This window comes from Urocampus carinirostris, chromosome 11 (genome assembly GCF_059441175.1).
Source record: "Urocampus carinirostris isolate Australia breed hairy pipefish chromosome 11, RoL_Ucar_1.0, whole genome shotgun sequence".
Taxonomy (NCBI): Eukaryota; Metazoa; Chordata; class Actinopteri; order Syngnathiformes; family Syngnathidae; genus Urocampus; species Urocampus carinirostris.
The window spans coordinates 29148234-29173493 of NC_142359.1; the positions used below are offsets into that span (position 1 = coordinate 29148234).

At 38.8% G+C, this 25260-nt stretch overlaps 2 protein-coding genes across 3 annotated transcripts; one reads left to right on the forward strand and one right to left on the reverse strand.

Annotated features, from left to right (window-relative positions):
• The first annotated feature begins 880 nt into the window (after nt 1-880).
• hdac8 (histone deacetylase 8) lies at nt 881-12281 on the forward strand. Its single transcript, XM_088348409.1, has 11 exons — nt 881-1098; nt 1176-1228; nt 5640-5770; nt 5832-5973; nt 6828-6940; nt 7004-7081; nt 9016-9124; nt 10676-10848; nt 10933-11027; nt 11792-11897; nt 11971-12281. Exons 1-11 carry the CDS (start codon nt 985-987, stop codon nt 11991-11993), a joined length of 1137 nt encoding a protein of 378 aa, XP_088204535.1. The 5' UTR covers nt 881-984; the 3' UTR covers nt 11994-12281.
• Nucleotides 12282-13111: 830 nt separating this feature from the next.
• Nucleotides 13112-23843, reverse strand: LOC148357031 (uncharacterized). Of its 2 annotated transcripts, none has more exons than XM_088348316.1 (7): nt 23735-23843; nt 23245-23314; nt 22210-22410; nt 18863-18990; nt 18592-18810; nt 15941-16005; nt 13112-14692 (listed from the first exon to the last, which is right to left on the reverse strand). In XM_088348316.1, exons 1-7 carry the CDS (start codon nt 23794-23796, stop codon nt 14406-14408), a joined length of 1032 nt encoding a protein of 343 aa, XP_088204442.1. In that variant the 5' UTR covers nt 23797-23843; the 3' UTR covers nt 13112-14405. The 2 variants fall into 2 exon arrangements, with proteins under 2 accessions (XP_088204442.1, XP_088204443.1); XM_088348317.1 differs by having other exon boundaries at nt 13116-14692; nt 18592-18789.
• Nucleotides 23844-25260: the final 1417 nt, after the last annotated feature.

The following is a 25260-nucleotide window of genomic DNA, read 5'->3' on the forward strand; positions in this document are numbered from 1 at the left end:
TATTCTGAAAAGAAAGAAAGAAAGAAAGAAAGAAAGAAAGAAAGAAAGAAAGAAAGAAAGAAAGAAAGAAAGAAAGAAAGAAAGAAAGAAAGAAAGAAAGAAAGAAAGAAAGAAAGAAAGAAAGAAAGAAAGAAAAAGAAAGTGGGATCCCGTTCAATAAATATATCACGGCATAAACGATTTGAAATGAGCAAAAAACGGGGGAAACGTATGAATTGGCTGATATATGAAAACTTGACAGGAGGACCACTGACAAGCTGGGGGAAAAGCGAATGTCTGATTTGATTTTCAGAATAATATGCGGTTCGAATGAGCAATAGCTTTTATTTTCATATTTAAACCTCCAGGGTCGCACTTAATCACGAGTTTGAATGTATTTGAGGTAAATAAATATAAATAGGCTACACAAAATACCGGAAAATATGTTTTAATCAAGGCAGCAAGCTTTGGCGACCTCTACTGTTCCACAAATGTGTAACTGAAAACAAATATATTCAACATTGCTACATTTGCAGAAAGATCGAAATACAACCAACACTAGACACTGAAGACAACCTCACTATCCATCTGAAAATCATTCAAATTCTAATTAATCCGTTGCAAGTTGGCAATTCTTTTTTTTATAAAACTACAAAAAGTCCCAGCATGCCAACCGCTACGTAAGTCCTTTCCTTCAAATGTCCCTCTGAAAACGTCGTTTTTATAACAGTTATGTGTCCTGTGCGCTCTGTTAATGAATAGAGAAACACATCTTAGATTTGATATGTTTTATTTATACATTTTCTAAAGTGTTTTTTTTTGAAACCGTGTTAGTCTCAAGAAATTGCTAAACAAAATAGAACGTGGTTAAAGTTTCTCGGGGGTGTTTACAGTGTAACACTCAAAGTGAGCACTGCTCTTCGCTCGCTGTTCACCTTTGTTTATGTTTTGTTGTGTGTACTTTTTTTGTTTCTAACTTCACTGCGTCTTTTTTATAACTTCAGTATGAATAATAGAGAAAATGGGGAGGATGTTTGTCACACTGAACATAAGGTCGCGTATATTTACAGCCCGGAATACATTGAAACTTGCGATTCTTTATCCAAAGTCCCGAACCGGGTGAGTCTTCTTCCCTTTTCGTTGTATAGGCTTTACTGCTGTGACATGTCAGTGAAGTTGTTGTGTTACTTTTGCAGGCGAGCATGGTCCACTCACTCATCAAAGCCTACGGACTCCTTAAGTATATGAGGTAGGTGGACTCTCTTGTAACACTGAAAATAAAATAATCCAATTAAAATCTGAATCTGAAAGTTTTACAATGGCAATTGTTGTGTCATTCCTTTCATTTTCCGATTGCTCTAGCTTTTATACAAAATAGGGTAGTCATATTGCTTGTGGACACGCCCAATTGATCTCATTCGGGATATTTTTATGACCCAAAGCACTATGGGAATTGTAGTAAAAATGCAAATTTTACGTGCAAGTTTACTTGCTTAAAAAGCCTCACATTTACTTTTGAATGTTATAACCCGCCCCTATGGCAATAAATGCCTGTGGTGTATCCTTCTATATACAGTGGGTGCAACCGTTGTATTCATCCATATTTAGTGTAAGTCTATGCTTTTGACTAGCCACATACGAGCAAATCTTGGAAAAAAGCAAGACGCATTAATTCAGCTCACTTTTGGAGCGTGGGGGAAACAAGCACAGAACTCTTAAATTAAATGAGTGACTTGAATTAAATAATCCTTTATTTAATGCGATAACAATGTCTTTTTGCGTAATGACGTCGCTCCCGCTTTGCCCTTGTTATCGGTATACTCTGAATAAACGCCATGCAAATGAAATGATCCGTTTGTCTCTTGGCATGTAAAACATTCATTTTGATTGCTCCGGAAATCCAATATTCCTGTAGCGTATTTAGGCGTCAATAAATTATTTCAATAACAATTTGATTGACAAATTAATCTTAAGAGACCGACTTAATACTTTTAATATCGCCTCGTCTTTTTGTAGCACTGCATCAGTTCTTAGATGGTTCTATCCGAAAAACGAAATAAAAACTTTCATAATCTAAGGTCTGGTTACACACAACATGAAGATAGATAGATAGATAGATAGATAGATAGATAGATACTTTATTCATCCCCGAAGGGAAATTCACATTTCGGGGATGAATAAAGTATCTATCTGTATTTCTTGTAGTATTTTAGAGGTTCATAATATTTAAAATCAAGAATTACCCCCAAAATTTAAATAAAAACACATTTTGGACTGGATGAGAATAATAAGATGCAGTGTGGTAGATAGGCACACTGGGATTTGTCTAACATCTTAAAAGGGCATGGTATATTTAGCTCGTTCAAGTGGTTTAAAAAACTTTCATTAAGGGAGAAAAATAATTTTATACGAACAAGCAAAGACATGAACTATCATCTATACACGCATCTTTTTAAATACTCATGGGGCGTGAAATTTGTATTCAGGGATCAGAATGGAGATTTTCATTTTCAGCTGAAATAGCCAGGGTCCAGGGGGCCGTATTGACTGTATTTGACATAACATGAGGGGCCTGATATGACTTTTGGCTAGCTTGCGACTACTGGTACCCGGAAAACCAAAAACCTTATGAAAGGCTGGGCAAAGAAAAATGAGAAGAAAAATTGTGCGCTTTGGTCACTAAAGTTTGTATTCTTCCTTGTTTTTTGGCACTTGTTTTTGGTTGCGGAACTCTATACAATGACGTGTAGTGGTCAAATATTACATAACAATATTATTATATTCATTTTTTAATATCAAGCTTGGATTAAGGTAGAACTTTATGAGTACAATTAGGCAAAAGGGGCATTTCTCTAATCAGGCCATTATTCTCTTTAAATCACATCCTCTTGTTCTCAAGCAGCATGGTTCATATTTGTTTGACCAAACCCCCCACCCACCTCCGAAATATTTTGTCTGCCTAAAAAACGGAGCCTGACCAAAGTTGAAATGCACTTTACTGAGGCAGCCAGGGAATCAAAGGCAAGTTTTAAACTTGGAAACCAAGAGACAGTTTTCCGGTTCTGGACAAAAAAGGTTTATTGAATACTACAAAATGGTTTTGGGTTGCAGAGGTCTAAAAATATAAACTAAAACAAAAAACTTCCTGTGGTAGGTGGAACTCTCATCCAGTCGTTCCAAGGGTCTCTTTGTCTCCCCCTCCTGGGGTGAGCACACCTTATGCAGCGAAAGTGAAGAGTTAGATTCAAAGTAGGCCTGCCTTCAAGCACTCACCAAACATCAGGGTTTTGTCCAGGTCCTGTCTTCTTTCCAATCTAAAATTAGGACCTGAAATGTCAATTGTTGTTTTTTTTAACATTTTTTTAAATCCACAGCTCTTGCTGCTTTTTTCATCCACCACTTTTCTTTTGCAGAATTGCTGGCAGGCTTTTATTTACTTCTCCGCACCGCTCTCTGAGCCGCTGCAATTTAAAAAAATCAATTTGTCATTGTTCTTTATTGTCACTCTGCCCCTCTCTCTTCAGAACGTACTGCTACTGTGGTTAATGGCGCAATCTAATTTCCTGAGAACCTGTCAACATGACGGGCAAACTTAAAAAAAAAATCCCCCCTTTAATTTACTAAAGGATAACAAAAAAAATAACCAGAGTTATTTATTCAATATTTTCACCCTTCGCAATGTAGCGTGCATCTATTTTGACTGCCAAAATGGAGCAGCGAGAAAAACAGCTGAACTAAAAACAGCTGAACTGAAAAGGTAAACACGCACCGGTAAGAGTGAAGTTAGAATGTGTTTATTTATTATCTAGTTTGCGCTTTTGCTCTTTGATCATTTCCTTCGATTCTCCAATTTCAGACTATCGAAATTAGAATTCCATGTATCTGATCTCATTTATTTGAGCTGCACAAATCTGTTCAAAGTTTAGTGTGCTGCAGTATTTCTTCACCTAAGTTAACAAGTGTGCATCAAGATCTCTCTTTTGCGCTTGTTGTCTGGCATCTGATTCTGTGTCCCAGCGTTATTTTGTTGTTAAAATGCATTCAGCAAGTTCATAAAAATATATACCGTAAATTCCGGACTATAAGCCGCTACTTTTTTCCCAAACTTTCAACCCTGCAGCTTATTCAGTGATACGGCCAATTTATGTAATTTTTCTAACGGCCGCCAGCGGCGCTCGATTACAAAAGGTAAGATTTAGACCGGTGGAATATATGCGCCGAGGAAGACTGCAAATTCTCATCATGCAAAATGCAAAAAGAAAGGCACATGACGCAGCTTTCAAGCTAAAAGCAATTGAGCAGTCCGGACGGTTTACCGTGATTTTTACAAGTACAGTATGTTTTTTTTACCAGACCCGTTTACTCTGTTGCGAGCGTGTTGCTAGCGTGTTTTGGAATAAGGGCACGTGGGATGACGTCTATATGGAAGTTTCTTTCCGACACTGAGAAAGACGACTTTGACGGCTTCAGTTCTAAGGAGGAAGATGAGGACCATTTACCGTGATTTTTACAAGTATGATATGTTTTTTTTTACCAGACCCGTTTACTGTGTTGCGAGCGTGTTGCTAGCGTGTTGCTACCATTAACTGCCCTGTCACAGGCACCGTTTGGGATGAAAGTTATATTATTATTATTAAAGCTTTGAAAACTCTCTCGGTGTACTGTCTTTCTTTGTGAATATGTGTAACCCATGTATAATATGTATTTGCAACTGTATATTTTTGTAATGTATTTATTTGTATTTATTTTAGACACTTATTCTGACATGTTTTGCACGGGCGACTGAAAAAGGAGGGGCAGAACAAACGGGGGGTGACGGGAAGTGGGGTAAAGGTGAGGAACAGAAGGACCTGTTTGTGGACGCGGTGGACAATAGTGGATATTTTTTTTTCTACCCTTACCTTTGGAAATATACACTTTTTTCCTTGGATTACTTTCAACGGGACCCGGACTCTGCAGGTCTGCATCAAACCTTAAGTACCGGTATCATTTTCCGTTCATTTTGCCGGCTGTGATTTTTATACTGTGTACTTTAATGAAGGACATTTAGTTTTAATCGCGGGACTTAAAGTCGAGTTTGGGTTCGCATGCGGCTTATATACAGGTGTTGCTTGTGTAAGTACAAAATCGGTTTTCCTCTTAAAATGTGGTGGGTGCGGCTTATAATTGGGTGCGCTCTATAGTCCGGAATTAACGATACATTATTTTAACCTTACGTTTTTTTCTGTCAAAAATACAACAGGATAAAGTGATACTAAGAATTGCTGGCCATGACATTTTCCTAAAGATAAGTGTTGAAACTTATACATCCCGAGGCTTCACAAATTAAATATGAAATTTCAGGTTGTTTCGAGCTAGTCATGCAAAATTGAGGTAATTAGTCTGGTGGCGGCCTGACAAAAATATTAAATTTCAGGTTTGTTTCGGATGCGGTCCTGTAAATCAAGTTAATTAGTCGGCCTGGGTAAGGTCGAGTGTCAGTACTTGCGTGCCGGGTCCGGCTAGTTTTTTTTAGGCCCGATTTTACCTCTACTATTTTTTTATTAGTGACATTCGAGTGTATTCTGTTCTATTTCGTTTCAAATCGGATTGCTGTCTGCATGTCAACGTAGTCCCTGAGGAAAGTGTTAGTTGTCAACATCGATGTTGTCTCCCGCCAGCATAGTGAAGCCTCGGGTGGCCACCATCGAGGAAATGGCGCAGTTCCACTCCGACTTCTACTTGGAGCACCTTCACAAAATCAGCCAGGACGGCGACAATGATGACCCGCATTCGGTCGATTACGGCTTGGGTGAGACCTACGCATTTCAAAATCTCTCAATCTTTTTCTCAATTTCAACGATTCCCTCCAGGGTATGACTGCCCGGTGTCGGAGGGCATATTTGACTATGCGGCGGCGGTAGGAGGCGCCACGCTCACAGCCGCCCAATGCCTGCTGGACCAGACTTGCCATGTTGCTGTTAACTGGGCCGGAGGGTGGCACCATGCCAAGAAGTAAGAATGGATTTGAGGAGGTTTTGCGTGCTTCCCTGCCCATTTTTCTAAACAATACACATATTTCAAACTGTCAGGATGGATATAGATTTTCACAGTCTTGCACACTTGTTTAGGGTGGTGATAGCCCTGGGAAGACACTGTCTCTGAGGTGGTGGTTGGGGTGAGGAAAGTCCTTGGTGGCTCTGTTGCGAGCCCAAACCCTAGTTTAATACTCTAGATCCGGGGTGGGCATATTTGTGGGCAGCTAAAAAAATTCGCAAAAGGGCCAAAAGGTAAAAAAAAATATTGATTTTGTCTTTTTGTCTTAAATCTGACACTTCAGCAATACTTTTGCGAAAAAGATAATGTAGGCTAAGCTGTATTATTTGGCATTAAAAAAACGTTTTTTGTTTTCCAGTTTTTGCACATTCCATTGGAGCAAAATTTAGAAAAGTTACAAAGTGAAGATAAGTCTTTTAGGAATAGCAGCATTCATGAATAAACAAACATGCAGACATTTACAAGTACATGTAATATGTGTAATATATATATTTTTTGTCTATTAATTTACAATTTACTTAAAAATCCTGGAGGGCGCATATGGCCCCCAGGCTCTAGTACTTTACATGACTCAATGTTATTGCTCTATTTTTCATTGGATTATTCTTACAATGCACTCACAATTAAGGCCAGTCTCCAAGCGTTACCTCGTAAACATTTTTACTTCTTCATCCTGACATTATTTTATCTCATTTTTCTCTTTTACTATGTGTTTTTCCCGGAGTACCATGTCTAATCTCATCGTAAACAATGTTCACTACGTTGTTACCAATGACAATAAAGACAATTCTAATTCCCACTTCGTCTCTTAGGGATCAAGCTTCTGGTTTCTGCTACGTCAATGATGTGGTGTTAGGGATCATCAAGCTTCGAGAAAAATTTGACAGAGTCCTTTACGTGGATGTTGACTTGCATCACGGAGATGGTACATGTGACTTTTGCCTTAGTATGATCCATTTACTTCACGTATTGCGTTTTATGTCTCCAGGTGTGGAGGAGGCCTTTAGCTTTACATCCAAAGTTATGACGGTGTCCCTGCATAAATTCTCCCCTGGATTTTTCCCAGGTAGCATTGCTTTCCTGAAATTCCATTGAAACCAAGAACCCAAACCTTAATAGGTACAGTAGACCCTTGGGATATGACATGAATCTGTAGGGAGGTGGGGATCCCTCAGTGAAATTGCTTTAAAGCAGGCGATATAAACCTACAAAAGTTAGCTAATGCATTCTGAACCCTCGGCAGATAAAAACAATAAAATAACGGAAGGGTATGAAGTAAGTACTACTTGTTTGTAATACATGTGTACTGAAGCTCCCCTACTTACAACCATTCGACTAACGTAAAACGGTACATACAATAATTTTTTTTCGGGATGTCAAAAAATATAAGGACATTGTTGTAAGTTAGATTTTGTATTGCGTGCACCTTTTTTTCCGAGTACAGGACGTTACGTAGTGCTTCTTTCCGCCACTACCGGCGAGTGGTGGCGCTGTGAGAGGTTACCCAGCATCCACCCGGAAGAAGAAATCCGCTTCCTCTTCGTAGTTTGTGTGTAAACATAACTGTACTTGAATCTCTAACGTGCTAAGAACTTTGAAGTTTTTATTGTTTAATATATAGTATCTATACAATATGGTTGGTGTAAATTGTAAGGAAGAGGCGAGCCGTTTCTTTTGAAAATAAAAGTGGAATAAGAAAGCTTGATGCGGTTGAAATAAATGTCCGAACGCTTTTTTTCTGGCCACTTTTTACAACGGAGGAGGACCTTTTGAAGCGCATCATCCAAAAGTAAGTTAAACTCAACTTTATTTATCTTTATAGAGCATACGTTTTATGAAATGTTTATTTTTTTGTACAAAACAATACACGTTACTTATACAAGCCTTAAACATACTTATATAAACCTTAAACAAACAAAATGTAGCACTGAAGCAACTTACGAACAAATCTCGTTCGTAAGTAGGACAGCGTCTGTGTATGCTTTCATACCATTATGAATAAATACACATGTTATGGAAAAATGACATTTAATTTACTTTTGACGTGACATGATTGAGCTGATGGAGTCAAGTTCGTTGGTGGATGCAAAGTAGGGAGGAAACGTCTACCTGTGAGGATTGTCTAGCCATAGAACACTTCCTTGCTTTAATCGCATCCTTACTTTTAATAATAGTCCTGATCGTCATGTGCCTTCATTTTTAGCTTTGTTTCCATTATTTACACTGTTTTGCTTCTTCTAGCATCACTGCAAGCCTTGGAACCCGTAGCAAATAAGTGCAGGACACAAATTGCAGTGCTGTATCACCAAATCGAAATGTTTCCAAACTTGAGATTCTCAACTGACCAGAGCTAACAAATACTACGACTCTTCCGTAGTTTACTACGCAATTTTATGGCAATTCCAGAATGTCTTTGAAAACTACGAAAATTGAGAACCAATACAAGCATTGTTCGTTCTACTCCCCATGATGTTGATTTTGGTTTCAATATAAAGGCTAGTTCAATACATTTCCAGTGCATCTCCAAACCAAGGGTGTCATTTAGAGGAATCATTGTCACAAGTTAAAGAAACACATAACCACCTAAAAATGGCATTCTTAAATCCTACTAAATCCATTTATCCATTTTGAAATACAATTTCAAAATTGTGCAGCTCTGACTGAAGAGAACAAAATTGTGTGTTGTAGTTCAGCCACTAGCATATCTGCATTTTCATGAAGCTGTGACACAAACTAAAAGCAGGCCAGCAATTGATATGATGTCAACTAATAGCAAACCGGCATCTTCGAGATGTAACTCTTTGTATGTGCGAAAACTGGTCCCGCAAAATAATTTCTCTTTGAATCGTATTGTGGGGAAAATGTCGTACAGAGGGGGCATTAAACAGATCTTAAGATAAAAGAAAAACGTCATAAAGAGATGTTGATGTTTCCGTGGGATCTACTGTGGTGTTAAAAAAATGAATCGAATACACAGACTTCTTATTGGTGTGTGTGCAGGTACGGGCGACGTCTCCAATATTGGCTTGTGCAAAGGCCGCTGGTACACCGTCAATGTCCCGTTGGAGGACGGCATCCGGGACGAGAAATATTATCAAATCTTTAGAAGGCAAGTCACAAACTAAAGCGCTGTGTCACACTTTTATGGAATTACGTGGAAGTGGGGCTTTATTTAGTCTCAGGGTCTGCAACCCGCGGTAAAGATTGTTGCGTTGAACGCAGCAAAGTTATAAATTGTGATGTGAAGTTGTGGCTCTCAAGCTTGAACTCCTGCTTGCAATGCAAAACTCTGGTGCATCTCTCCTTCACTTGTTTTCCTCTTTCTCCCCTGTGCCTAACGTTAGAGCAGAGCTATGTGAACCCAAGATCCTCCCTTTAAAGGGTCAGCGTCACAATGTAACAGCCTCTTACTGCACTCCTGATTTCAACACTTCTGCCAACGATCTGGTATCAAGAGAGAAGATGCCGCTGTGTTTTACACATGCACTGACTTGTTTTCATTTTATTGACTAGTTTTTTATTGACTAGAAGTCTGCTGTTTATGTTTACAAATGCTTGCTGTGTTCTATTGCACTCTTTTTGTTGCCCACATAAGGCACACGTTAGAAACCTTCTGTTTTGTTGTTGCCAAGAAATGTATTCCTTGATTGCATTTCTTTGATTTATTCAAAGCAATGAAATATAATGTAATTCATTAATATTGTCATGATGTAAAACTAGAACAGAGGAGTCAAGTTGTGCATCACTCTCCACAACTTAGTGATTAGATGTGATAGTAGGCTAATATAACTAATATAGATACATAGAGCATGTGTTACATTCATTATAAGCATTATATAAGGTTATTATTTTTTTGCGGCTCCAGACAAATTTGTTTTTTTTGTTTTATTGGTCCAATATTGCTCATTTGACATTTTGGGTTGTCGGCCCCTGATTAGTCAGTGCAAAAATGTCTCTCATTGAAAAAACAAACAAAAAAAACTTAGCAGCCTTTTTTGGCGTTTTCTCCACCTAAAAATAGGTCCATTATCCCTGATCCCATATTGCTGTGAGCGGAGAATGGCAGAAGGCACTTTAGAGGTGTGCTATTTGGCCCTACTGAAAAAAAAGAATTGTATCGCTGACTTGCAAAATCTTTTCAAAGCATGCACGATTTTGAACTGAATAAAGAGAAAGGCAATGTGCGGAGTAACATGGTTGTTTTGAACAGAATGGAAAGAAAGGCTTTGTGGGAAGTAATTTGGTAGCCCTTACATATATGAAGTCATGACTGCTCATATCCAAACTGTTTATCACCTAATAATGCTTAGTTTGAGCTGAGAAGAGGTGAAACAAAATGTTATACTGATTTCACTGTTTTACTATCTGTTGTCTTATTTCTCTAACATATCTGGTACTGTGACTAAATTGTATGCTTATGAGATGGACTTAATGCTTTTACATGTGTTGTCTGATCCAGCGCTCTCCCCACCGCATTCTGGGTTTGATTCTCGTTGTATCATTTATTATGCAATTTTGAACAACAATCAACATCCCTGACGGCCTTATTAGGATCGGGTGCTCTTACCATTGCCTCCGAGAGCTATCCGATTCCATCCGCATCGCCAGCATTGCTATGCAGGTGCTCCTAGTGTGAACTCGGGTCCTATTTTTACCGCAGCATCCTGTCCGACGTGCGCGCTCACTTCAACCCGGACGCGTTGGTGATGCAATTGGGTGCCGACACAATGGCGGGAGACCCTATGTGCTCTTTCAACTTGACACCCCCGGGCGTGGCCAAATGTATGCAGCACGTGCTGGAGTGGCGCTTACCCACGCTGCTCCTGGGAGGGGGTGAGTGTAGTGTCTTTGTAAAAAAAAAAAAAACACAAAAAAGTCAACTTTACAATGAAAGTGTGCGTGTCCGTCTTCCCTCAGGGGGGTACAACCTCGCGAACACGGCCCGCTGCTGGGCCTACCTGACGGCAGTGCTTCTAGGGGAGAACCTCGCCTCGGAAATACCAGAACACCAAGTGATAACAATTTTATTTCTCTGCATCATAAATTATAAGGAGGAACTATATCCTCTCCTTTGTGCCTATTCAAATGTTTTGAATTTAAACACAGACTTTATTTGAACACTTAGCATATATTGAAAACTCTTTGGTTTAAAACCCTAAAGGCTTTAAAACCGCAATACAAAACCAAAACCCTAGGTTGAAACCCTAAAACGGTTTTAAAATGCCAATAAGAAGTCAACTCCTTAGTTTGAAAGAAGAAACCAAAACCCTAAAATTGCTTTTAAACTTAAATACAATAAATGGAAACCCTAGAAATGTTTTCAAAATAAAAAAAATAAAGCCATAACTCTAGTTTGAAACCTTTGTTCAAAACCTTGACACTTTAAAACCCTAAACCGAAACCCTATCTTGTAACACTAGAACGCTAAATTTGAAGCTAAAACCCGAGTTTTAAACCTTGACAAGGCTTTCAAAGCCGAAATTGTATTTTATAACCCTACCTTGAATCACGAGTTGGAAACTCTAGAAACATTCAAAACCCTTGTTTTTTGCCCAAACCCTAGAAACACTTAAAAACCCTAACCAGAATCCCAAAGCCTAGTTTGAAACCTTAGATGGAAACCATAAATGCCTTTCAATCCTTAATTTGAAGCTCAATCCTTAGTTCGAATACCTAGATGGAAAACTTCGAAATGCTTCAAAACCCTAGTTTGAAACCCTTGTTGATGACATGTCCTCACTGCCAAAAAATTCTCAAATGTTGTCCCTCATGTCAGTTCTTTACAGAATACGGGCCTGACTATTCGCTTGAGATCAGTCCAAGCTGCAGACCAGACCGCAACGACACCAAGCAACTGGACCAGGTGGTCGCCACCATAAGACGTACGAAAAAGCTTTTTATATAAATGAAATGCTGAGGAAGGCGATAACAAATATTACCTTATACCCCCTGCAGGGAACCTGAAAAATGTGGTTTAGGTATCATCCACTTCAAAGACAATATGTCATGTCATGCAAGAAGAACAAATTCGGGGAACCCTAAAGGACATTTAGATAGATAGATACTTTATTCATCCCCGAAGGAAAATTTTGTGATTGTTGTTTAAAGTTTTTTTATGTAAATGAATTTATGCAGTAATTGATTCCAAACATGAACTGTTACACGTCACACAGAGGAGGGGGCGTGTCAGTGGGGATTTCTAGACAGCCTGTTGGTCTGTCCATGCGAATAAAGTTCTCGGTGCCACTGAATAATCCTTACTTTCAATGTGTGTCTTGAACCATAATTTCCTTTTGTTATTTGTAACTATTATAATTAATCTCAGGTCTCGTGTAAATTTTACACGCATTGTCAAGGATTCCTTGTGTGGGAAACATTGACTACAAACTAAGCAGACAAACGATTTCTTTCCAGTATGTGTTCTAGAATGCATTGTTAAAGGTATTCCCAAATTCTAAATCATACAAAATGTGAGAAGTTATGACTTTTTTTGTATAAAATCTATATATATTATTGGTATATTTCCAATAATTTTCCGAAATAGTGCATTTTGAAGACACTCCTCATCTTTGACTTCCTGAGCTGTGATGTCATGTAAAGCACACCAGCACTTTAGCAAGCCAGTGGAAAAGGTTTTGAGTGTTTAAAGCCAAGTTTTGGTCAAGGCTCGGAAAAAAACGGTAGCTAACCTAGACCAAATAAACTGAAATCCTTCAGGTGCTCGTACACTCACGGGGAGCTATCTGGGCAATATTATACAAATTGCAAGACAACCAGCAAAAACATGAGAGGAAAAGTCACAATCACAAACCTTTAATATGACAAAGTAGAAAAAGGATGGCACGCTGCACATGACCGCAGGTAAACTTACCCTTTGATGATCATCTTGGACAAAACTAAAGTCCCCGAGTGACACGGTAAGCAAAGTTCCAATTACGTCGATCTGAAATGTGCCTTATGCATTCGCTGATTACTACAATCGCCGTCTGTTTTTTGGTTGTTGTCTTCCAGTGATGTTCCACTAAGATTCCTTGTGCGAGAAACATAGACCATCAAATGTGCAGTCGAAAGGTTTCTTTCCAGTGTGGATTTATTGCATTAGGTTTCTCTCCAGTATGGGTCTTTCCTGTGTGAGAAACGTTGACTGCAGACAGGTTTTTCGCCAGACTTTATTGAGTTGGTCTAGCCAGTCATTTGCAGTAAACTGAGCAGGCAAAAGGTTTCCCTCTAGAGTGGATTCTTTCATGCACCTTGAAAGGTCCCTCTCAAAAGAACCCTCGACCACAAACTGAGCAGGTAAATGCTCCAGACCAGTTCTGAAAATAGCGCACTCCACTGATGGGTTATTGTGATTTTAGAGGAAATTTGATTTCTAACTATTTAAGCTGACCTTTAACCCCACTTCTGATAATTACCACCCGGTGCCAACATATTAGTTACATAGTTGCAACATAGTAACACAACTTATTTTAAAAATGCATATCAAACTGTTAGCCCGTTGTGCTAACTACTAACATAAAAGTAACACTTTGCCTCTAGCTTCTTCTAATCACAACCTAGTAACATACCGGTAATAAGGTGGTCTGCTATTTAAGAAACGCATCAAACTGGTACCCCTTTGCTAAGCAAGTTAAAAAAAAAAAACCTACTTCGAAAAATTACAACATGAAGGTCTGGTTCATCTCTGAAAAGCAGAATGACGCTTTAGACGGAAAAACGACAACCAGGCGATGAATGTGCTGTACCTGAGTAAGATCTAGGGGCGTCAGTGGCTCAGGAGGTAGAGCGCTCGTCTTGGGATCAAGAGATCGCAGTTCGAATCCCGGCTCCTCCGTGTTACATGTCGAGTGTCCTTGGGTAAGACACTGAACCCCTAATACCCCCAATAAGCAGGTTAGCGCCTTACATGGCTGCACGGCCGCTATTGGGAAATGTGAAGCACAATGTAAAGCGCTTTGTTTGGGAAGTATTGACTTGAAAAGCTCTAAATAAATGCAGATCATTTCATTTCATCTGGAGGCTTCTCCTGCTAACCATGGAAACCATTACTACATGTTTCATGTGGTAGGGTAAAGTCCTACAGAAAAAAAGCCTGGAGATGGGCACCACTTGGCTGTACTTTTTCAAGACACACCACTTAAAGTCTGTGAACCGCGAATAACACAATAACAGCTTGTTTTAGAAATGCATACCAGGCAAGTAGCCTAATCAGTAACCCAAACAATTGTGACGGCTGCAATAGATGAAAAAAGTTTTGAGTATTTGAATGGTGAAATGAACGCATACAAAATCAAGAGGAAGAAACAGTGACTCAAAAAAAATACACCAAAAACTTATTTACAATTTTTTTTTTGTGATTAAGGGCTTTACAAATAAATGTGACATGACTATTAATCTGACATCTTGCGGTTGCGTAAATGATGAAGTCCTGCTTTGTCGTCGGCAGAGTCTCCTTTAACGAGGCCACATTTTCCGGCCGAGGTCGACTTGGCGATAGCGTTTGAGTGTCGAGCAAACATTCGCAGGGCTGACGCGATCCGGGACGGATTTTTTTGGATTTGGCGAAAGGTTTTGACGGCGGCGGCGGCCGAAGCGGCGAGGGATTCGTCGCTCTTGACGAGAGTCGACAGCTTCTGGCACATCTCTTCAAACTGTATTGCTGTAGTTTGGTGCGAGACTGGACAGCGATAACAAATTATTTCAATGAAAATAACGTGCTGTGCTTTAAAAAAGATGAAAGTTAGGAAACCTAAAAATGGCTTAAAAACCCTGATATGAAGCCAAAAACCATAGTTTTAAACCCCTAAAAACACTTTAATACCCCAGTACTAAGCCAAAATCCTAGGTTGAAATCCTAAAAAATACTTTAAAACCCCGATATGAAGCCGAAACCAGAGTTTGTAAAGAAATTCAAACCCAAGTTCAAAACCTTAAATAATTTGAAACCCTTTTATGAAGCTGAAGACCCTGGTTTAACCCTTACTTCGACACCTTGAAATGGCTTCGAAGTCCCACTATGGAGCCAAGAAAACCCTGACATGAAACCAAACCCTTAGTTTGAAACCTTAACATAGCTTTAAAACCCTGAAAGTAAGCTAAAGCCCTAGTTTCAAACCCTAGTATGAAACACTAAAAACGCTTCAAAACCCTAAACAAAACCAACATCTTACTTTGAAAGTTTGAGTTTTTATCTTACTTTGAAACACTAATATGAAGCCAAAACCCTAGTTCAAAATGCTTTGAAACCCCAAATGAAACCGAAAAACCCTAGTTTCAAACCCTTGTCTTTGAAACACTTTATTAAAGCCAAAACCCTGGTTTGAAACCCTAGATCCAAACCTTAAAAGGGCTTCAAAACCCCAATATGAAGCCAAAACTGTAGTTTAAACCCCAACTTTGAACCCTTGAAATGGCTTGATGGCTGTGTTTTGCTGCTGTTGGTGTCAGTGGATTTGTTCAGACCGAGGACAATTGACTTTGGCCTGGACGGATCTATTGACACTAACAAAGATGTTATATAATGAAATTGTGAATATGTTTGATTTTCGAGAAGGTTTGTTCAAACCTCACTTTGTGTTTGCTGTTAAAAACGTAATATTGGAATATAATATTGTGAATGTGCTTAATTGCTGTTGAGATTGTCATGATTGTTTTCTGTTTTTAGTGTCAATAAATTTGTTCAAACCAAAAAAAAAAGAAATGGCTTTAAAACCCTAATATGAGGCAAAAACCCTGATTTGAAACCCTATTTCAGGGGTGTCAAACATATGGCCCATAGGCCAGATTAGGCCCGCCAACAAATTGAATCTGTCCCACGAGACGTTGCTGAGAAAATACTCTACATGAGCTGCGGGCATGCATTTTTTTTAGTTTACCGCATAAAAAAATACCGCTGCACAACGATAAAAATGTTTGACACACTTACCCTGCTCTGAAGCATTCTCTTGCACTAGTTCCACCTCCTCGTCTAGATGTTCCGGCAAGCTGTGACTGAATTAACAAAATTCAAATTAACCTTTACCTAAAAACATAGAAATGTAGGGATAGTGCTTTGTACTTTGCAATCCATTATCCCTGATCGCATAATAATGCAAACAAGGACTAGCAAAGCACATCTTATTTGGGCCTGGCTGCTCTTTTTTCGCTGTTCAGTCCAGTTAAAAGTGAACTGCACCCGTGCGGCCCCGATCAATTATCCCCAATCGTAAATTGCTGCAGGCGGAGACTGCCAGAAAACACTTTTATCAGGAGACGTGCAATTCTGACCCGCCTAAAAATAAAAATAAATTTTAAGGCCACAATACATTATCCCCAATCGCATATTGCCGCAAGTGGGGACCGAAAATTGCACTCTCATCAAATTAATTTTTCACTGTTGAATGAACTACACTTGTAGGTCGCAACCCATTATACCCAATCCTATATTGATGTGAGCCGGAACAGACAGAATAAACTAAGTCTGCAATTCTGACCTGCCTAAAATGAAATGCATGCGTGTGGCTGCCATCCTTTATCCCAGGTCAACTATTGATGAGAGCTGGGGACACCTGTATGCCATTCTCAATCATTTCACAACACTGAAATCCTTTGATTCTTGATTATTCACATTTGCCGGAATTAGTTCTCTGCATTGAAAATCATACAGTACATATTGCTGCGAGCAACGACCGGCCAAGCGCATTTTTGTCAGGCCTAGCGGTTATTTCTGCCTAGAATGAAGTCGTGCAGCTGCGATCCATTGTCCCCAATCCCAAATTGCTGAGATTTGGGGACCAGCCGAAAGAACTTTTGTCCGGACGCTTGCCGTTCTAGAGTGCCTAATATAAAACATACGGTCGTGACCGCAAGGAATTCTCCCCGGTCGACTATGCCGTTCTGGTCCTCCTCAAATCTAGTGCATGTTTGTGGCTGAGATCCACCATCCCAGGTAAACTAGAGCTGAGAACAGGTGTCAGTAGAGTGCTTTTTTTCCAGTTTGGACGTCTGAAGTAAGCCATTATGGCCCATCTAAAATGAAATAAACTGTTTTGGCTGTGATCTGTTTTCGCCAGTCGACCATTGCTAAAGTGGGGACCGAGAAAGCAAATTTGTTTCATGCATGGACAGCTGTTTTAATCCAACCTTTCCACCTAAAAATGAACATCAGCCGTGCGGCTGCGATCCATTATTCCCTGTCCATTATTGCCAAGAGAGTGGGTAGGAAGAGTTTTTCTTTCCCGACTGCCTAAAATAATATGCACTGTTTTGGCCATGATCCATTATCCCCGGTAGACTCTTGCTGAGACTGGGGACCGTAATCGCAAATTTGTGTTATGTATGGCGGCTTTATTTTCCATTTATTGCGCCTAAAACGAACAGCAACCGTACGGCTGTGATCGATTATCCCTGGTCAACTATAACTATGTGCGGGAGAAGTGCATGTGTTTGCTTATTACAGAGGTTTTGCTCCCCACCAACCGTGATAAATGAGGGCTTACAGTAGCCCAGTAACTTTTCCTTATCAACCGCCATGTTGATCAACATATCACACAGAATGACATCACTTCCTCTGTGGACAGAAGCTTTGGAAACCTTGCTGTTTTTTTTTTTCAATACAGACGCTCCCCTACTTACGACCATTCGACTTACGTAAAACGGTACGAAACGAGCATTTTTTTTCGGGATGTCGGGATAGCCGGGCATTGCTGTAAGTTAGATTTTGTATTATGTGCACCTTTTTCCAAGTACAGGACATTACTGCAGTACTTCTTTCCGCTGCTACCGGCAAGTGGCGCTGTGAGAGGTCACCCAGCATCCACCCCGAAGAAAAAAAATAAATCCAGCTTCTACTTCCTAGTTCGTGTGTAAACATACAGTTTTACGAGTACTGTATGTAGTATGCAAAGAACTTTGATGTTTATATTGTTTAATATCTTGTGCATCCATTCAAAATGGTTGGTGTAATGTGTAAAGAAGAGGCGAGCCGTTTTCTTTGAAATGAAAGTGGAATAAGGAAGCTTGATGCGTTTTTTTTTTTTGTCCACTTTACCACGGAGGAGGACCTTTTGAAGTGCATCTTCCAAAAATAAGTTAAAGTGAACTTTTCTTATCTTTATAGAGCATATTATTGCATTAAATTTGTATTTTTCTGGTATAAAACAATACAGGTTACTCCCAAAAGCCTTTAACATTGATCGATTAATTATTGATATCTGACCTATGTAATAAATATATCCATGAGATTTTGTTATAGTAGACACAAGAGAAGAAGAGATTTGTAAAATGTATTTAATAGGGAAGATAAAGGGGTAGGGAAAATAAGCATCTGCTTCTGACTACCCCTTTTCAAACATGTTATGTGACATTATTTGGTTGTTGACTCATTGTTTTTGTCCTGTTTTTATTTTAATGTTCGAAATAAAGTTTTCATTCATTCATTCATTCATTCAACATACTTATATAAACCTTAAACAAATAGAATTTAGCACTGAAGCAACTTACAAACAAATTCAACTTAGGAACGATCGTCCGGAACCTATCTCGTTCTTAAGTTGGGCAGCGTCCGTATGTCTACACCCGAGAAAAAGGTCACCTTACACATAACAGTGATCCATGGTAGGACAGAACGCTTTGTTTGCTGGGACGTTGGAGACCACGTAACCTTTCTCATGACCGTTCTCAAAGTCCGCCACATCTGAGGCAAACGGCGCAGATTTAAAAACCTTAATGTTGTGGTTGTGCTGGTGGCAAATGATCACCATGGTAGGAAAGACGGGCAGATGAGAATCTGCGCTTCTGCAGAAGCAAACAAAAAAACTATTTCCATGAAGATAATAATCGTGATACAAAATGGCATCAATTTACTTACAGACTCTGTCGGCCTCTGCTCACTTGAGTTCGAAGTAGTGTGACGCTCATTTGAGCAGGACAGTCTGTGTTTTTGCTGACTTTTATGTTGCCCCGGGGTCGTGTTTTATGCTGGCACCTGTAGTCCACCTTTTCGAGAAAGCACGAATGTACTTTGATATTCTGCGTGAGCCACTGGAGCCAACGAATGCTGGCTGACACGGAGGCAAAACTGAAAAATATAGCTTTTAAACCCAGTTACAGTGATAACTCAGTACTTTAAAGAAATGGTATTAACCCAAAAATTTGAGTCATTTTTGCTTCAGTATTTGAACAAAAAAAATCAGAACATGAACACAGCCAAACGCATAGCGGAGGGAGACGAGACACCATCTTGACTACTCGTCTAGCATCATTTGGAGAGAGCTCATCAGTCTAACAACCCGTTTTGAGAGTTGATTTTGATTTAGTGAAATGTTTTGCCTTTTTAGAGGTTTCTAGTGAGGATTTCAAATAAACGTTTCTGGTTGATGTTAGAAATTTAAAGCGTTTTTAAGATTTCAAATTAGGGTTTCAGAATCAGAATCATCTTATTAGCAATGTGTTGCTCCCAAAAAAATAGGGTTGTCTCCAGTTGGCAAAGTATACAGTAAAAAAATAATACATAGAAAATATTAAGTATTCAGTTCTAGAATAAAGTAGTCACATCTAAAATGAGTTTTTCGGGATGAGTTTAGCTGTGCTGAGGTAGAGAGAGCTGGCAATATCTTCCAGGCTAGGCAGGAGGCAGCCGGGGATCTTTCCGGCCGTGTTTATAATCCTCTGCAGGGAATTTATACTACTTCAAAATGTCTGAGAAAATGGCCAAAGTAAAATACACAGTTGCAAAGGTTTTAGTAATGTAAACTGATGTAAAGCAAATGGCCACCTTTGGAAACGCCTAAACCAGGGGTGTCCAAACTCTTCAAAAAAGCATATTTGGTAAGCTGAAAATGTGTGAAGGAGGACTGATCAGCCTGGCATTCATTGAACACTCTTTAGTAAATTCACCATCCGCGATAGGTTTGCATGCTTGGCGATCAGGGTCGCGACCTCATAGCTCGCCTTTGTAGCATTTTCATCAGACCCGCAGGGTCTCGTTTGAAAGCGACGTGTTAAAACAGCTTCTAGTTGCTTCACCTTTTCAGAGTTTCCTTCCTGTTATATTTTTGTAATCAGCATGTTTGACTGGCAGTGCTTCTTGATACTATATTCTTTGAAAAAATCCACAGTCTCAGCAAATTAGGGGGACACAGTTGTTTTGGATTTCAGTGAAAACAATACCCCTATTTCCACTTGTCCTGGAAGAGGCGCTCTCACAGTCAACTCTCCTTTTTTTTTTTTAAATTTATAGTCGTCATGTTGGAAATGGGGTGGGCTAAAATTCTCACAGAAAGCCAAGAACAAGGTGGCCAAAGAGCCACTGTAAAGTAAGCTACTTTTAGTTATTGTGTATTTCTCAGACTCCTATGTTACAAATTAACTTGCTATGAAATTAACTTGATTAACCAGATTTTCTTCTTTTAATACACAAGTAATCATTCACACACACACAGTCACATTCAAAGATCCATGTTTTTCAGTCTTTTTCCATTGTATGTACTGCACATGCATGACTTTTCAATAAATACGCGCTACTGAACCGGTGTGGTCAGAGAGATTCGGACAACCAGAACGGGCCACGTTGGTGGATCTCTCTCCTACTGCAGTAGTCTTTTTAAACTTCAATTCCTGCATCTGCCTGAATTCTTTGGTCAGCCGTGGGTTTATATTTTTTTAGACTCAACAGCCACCAACATTGTTTGGTGAAATTTTGATTTTTTTATTTTGGTACAAATGTATTTTATACTGCAGTCAACATTACAGGTGTGCCATATATTAATAAATTTATGACAGAGGCCGTGGGCAGGTAAGAATGTGATAACTGGCTCCTTGGCTGGACTTTAGACATGTATGGCCTAGACGTAGCATTAGAAAAAATGGGTAATAAACAACGTTTAGTTTTTCAGATTGTGATCAAATTTGACAAGGTAGAAGGAAAGGCTTCAAGCTATTGTCAATAGAAGGCTTTTTTTCATGGTCCACAGCCCGCATTAGCCTAAATGGGCTTGTTTGACAAAAAGAAGATTGCATCCTGAGCCAGAAGTAACCAAATCGAATGCTGATGGACACAAATCCAAATATAATTAAATGACATTTTCCAGGAGTGTATTTAAGTCAGGGCCAAAAATAACGTGCCCAAGGCAATCAGTGATTAATTTTTACACACCATTTTTACGTGCAAGTGTGCACAATCATTAATTTGACTTCTGGAAAGAGAAGTCAAACATTCACAACTCTTTACAATGTCTAAAAAATGGCCAATGTAAAATACACATTTTGTAGTTGTCAACTGCTTGTCTCCAAATGGCCACTTTTGGAAACGCCTAAACTTACCCACTAAAAATGTGTGAAATACAATGTTTAGTTTTTTTGATTCTGATCAAATTTGACAAGGTACTAGGTATGGCTTCAAGCTATTGTCTCACCTATTTTCCCAAGCTTAACTCATCTGCAGGCATTTATTTGCAAAATAAATTAAGGCAAGCGTAAAAAACATTCCGTTTGTGTGTGTTCCAATTCAGATTACTTAGTTCAACTTGCAGAGATATTTTCAAATTGGGACAACACTTCAGACTGTTACCTTTCAAATGAGACTAAAACGTCCATATTCTTTAATCGGTTGAAGAACAGCATTCAATTTACTTAGGGTACGTCTTGGATTGGGATTTTAGGTGAATATTACAGGAACGTTAAGGGGTTAAAGCTCTTATAGGGTTTCTTTTTTTGGGTTTCAAACTAAGGTTTCTGCCTCGTATTCGGGTTTCGAAGCCTCTTTTAGGGTTTCTAAATAAAGTTTTAAACCAGGGTTTTGTCTTCATATTAGGGTTTAAAAGCGTTTTGGGGATTTCAATCTAGGGTTTTGGTCAGGTACTAGGCTTCTAAAGCATTTTTAAAATACAATCTAGAGTTTTGGCTTAATAACAAGGGGTTTTAAAGCCTTATTAGAGTTTCAGCCTCATGTCACCATTGTAATTAAAATAGTGGCCCAGTTTAGGTGTGCCACCATGATTGAAACGTTTTAAGAGGCAGAGGATTGATCAGGTCTTAGTGCAACTTTTTATTTACCTTAGTGAAGACAGTAAAGTGGGTGCTGACAGCAAAGGAATAGGATTAATTTTTCTCCCAATTTGCACAAATATAATTAACTTTTCATCTTTGCTTATATTACACACAAGGGAAATCCTCACAAATCCCAAATCAAAATCACTGAAATGAAGCTCACAATACCTTAAAGAGAACTTTCCGGCCTTTAGTTGCAAATGTTCGGTCCACCCTCCAACCGACGGTGTGCGATTTCAGCCACAGCCGGATTTCATCTTTCGAAGACAAAACCATCCGAAAAGTTGCTCGGAAGTCAACGTGATCGTCCGTCTCTCCGATGAGGTCAAAATTGCACACATGATATTCGTAATTTTCTGGCAAATAGTCCTGTACAACATAATAGAGAAGAAGAGTTCGCTCAACTAATAAGCGTTGACATTTAACAGTAAACCCACTAAGAAACAGGCCAATAAAATCTTTTATTTTTTCTTAAACTAGTCAACCCCCAGGATACAGCGTCCCCGCCTTGTGAAATTTTACAGGGCGGAATAAGACGTTTTTCCAGAACCCTTTTTACAGCTATTTCCCCACTATACTACATCAATAACTTATTTTGCATACCTAAAAAGGTATACATTTCAAACTTTGCTGTGTGATAGGTCTCTAAGATCTTTGTCTGCTATTGGTCGACATCATATAAATCCTGTTACGCTATTGGTTTGCAATTCGCGCAAGAAGTTTTAAGTCCCTTTTAATTTTAATCCGCTGTCTCAGTCACTGCATTTACCCGCTACTCCACTCCACCAGCTAGGTCACTCACACCCAATGTACATACGTTTTCCTTTTGATGTATATTTACACGTCCATAACATAGGCAGTACCTATTGTATACTTGTTTTTTAATCTGGGGTACTGTGGGTTTGAACACAATAGCAAATTATCATCGGTTTCTATCCTCCACTATACGTCAATTTGACATTACGATGACCATTTCAGAACAGATTAATGTCGTATCCTGGAGGTTTAACTCTCTAAAAATAATTTAATGAGACAACATTGGCAAAAAAAATCAAACGGGACATCTTAGGGTAGCAAAATGTGAAACACTTTAAATTATTATTTTTATTCAAAACAAAGGAGAACAAGACAACCATATTTAAATTGACATCAGGATTCGAAACACTGACGACACAATTGGGATTAAAAGTGAACAACAAATACCTTCAAAGCAGGAAAGTCAGAAATATTCTTGCTGACACTGGTACAGGTAAATCTTTTCTTGGCGCAGGCTCTTATGTACACAAAAACATAAAAAGGGCAGTGGATTTTTAAAGCGAGAAACCAAAACAAAAACATTCTTTTCTTTAAGCTCTCCTGTTTTAGTTATGTGTCATGCCTTACGGGAGACGGCTGGAGGAAGTTGAAAAAGAGAAAAAAGGCTTGTAGTTCTTGTAACATTTTAACTTTTTGATAGTTTGCGAGTAGCCTGTAGCATCAGAATGTTCAATAATTTTTTTTCAGTAAATATTTCTGTTTCTGTGGATTAGAAATGCACATGTACGAACACGTACTTTGTAAAAACATGTCACTCTAAAGTTCTAAACAAACCACGATAAGTGAATTGCAACGTTTAAATTTACCAAGCCTGGTTTTACATCTCACAAATGAGTGTCATAAAGTAAAACATAACGATGAAATTAGTTTATGTTACCCTTTAAACGTATTTCCACTCAGTCGATTTAAACGTTCTTCACAATTTGGGGCAAGATGCATGTCTTCGCCTTTGTGGTACTTATGGTTGAAGATACTGATACCGGAAGTAAACCCACATGAGTTCCAGGCAAGAAACGCCCTGGCTTGTAACATGATCTTTATAAAACATTTATTTTCATTCATTCAAAAAAATGTTGCAAAAGACTAAGATGTGTTTGTAAAATAAAGAATACATATTTTTGTTTTCGCGAGGAAAATTGCTGGTGCTAAAAAAACACCGAAGTACTGAGGGAAAACGTGAGCACTACGCCATCTGCTGGACAAAACGATTAGTGTCATATGACATCGACAATTCTGTGTACGGTAGGTTGTTTTTAATCCGTTGCAAATTGCAGGAGTGACGGTTAGTGGGGAAAATATAATCTAATTGACAAAATAACATTTAAGCAATATTCATCAATCCGCGCAAAATAAACAAATCCAATGTTTACTTCTTTTTTATTTTTCAATGAAGCTTAAAGCATATAGCATCACGGCATAGTATGCCCGAAGCTTAGGTTCCAACAGGAAAACCTGACATACTCATGAACACAGCCCCAAAATCATGAGCTCTTCCCTGCCCAGTCAGGGAAAAGACTGCAGTCTAAGAGCCAGAACCAACAGACCCAAGGACATCTTTTTCCATCAGGCTGTGAGGACTCTGAACTCTCTCCCTGCTCAACCCACTCCCACCCCCCTTTCAGATCAATGTAAAGCTGCTCAATTTAGATTCCGGCTTATACTTTGTACTTTTATTCTAAACTTGATGTTTTTATATTATTATTTGTGTCTTTTTTAACGCATGTTTGCAAAAACTGAAGTATTGTCTTCCCCTCGGCCATCACCACCCTAAACAAGCGCACATCTTTATGAAGAATGTATATCTTGCCTACGTATAGAATGGGTTTTATTTATATTTTCTCTCAGTGGTATCACACAAATTGAATCTAAACTTAGATTACCTTATATGCAGTCTCTTCTCAAGGTTTCTTCATTTTCCTCATGCTAAGGTTTAGTTTTTCCTTGCCCTTGTGTAGGTTTTAGATCAGGGGGTGGTGTAATAGCCTCTTCTGTGTAGCCATTTGAGACGTCTTGTGATTAAAAGCTATACAAATAAACATGTTTTGACTTGACTCTTTGGAAATATGTTGCCCCTAATGTCATTACACTATTTTAAATGGCGTAATTGTTCTGAAGCACTTATGACCAAGGCCAGTGATTCTCAACCGGTGGTTCAGGACCAAAAAGTGGGTCGCCGGCCTTTTTTTTTTGGGCCAAATGATGCTAAGAAGAACAGAGGGTCAATTAGACTCCTTAAAAGTGGATGGGATTCAATCTTCCTTCAAACCACGTGCATTATTTATTACAGTTTATATTGTTTTACATTTAAACTGATCAATCCTTATCCATATAAACTTCAAAAACGATTATTTAAAGCTAAAAATACAATAGATTTACAGAATTGATTCCTTCATGATAATTGCT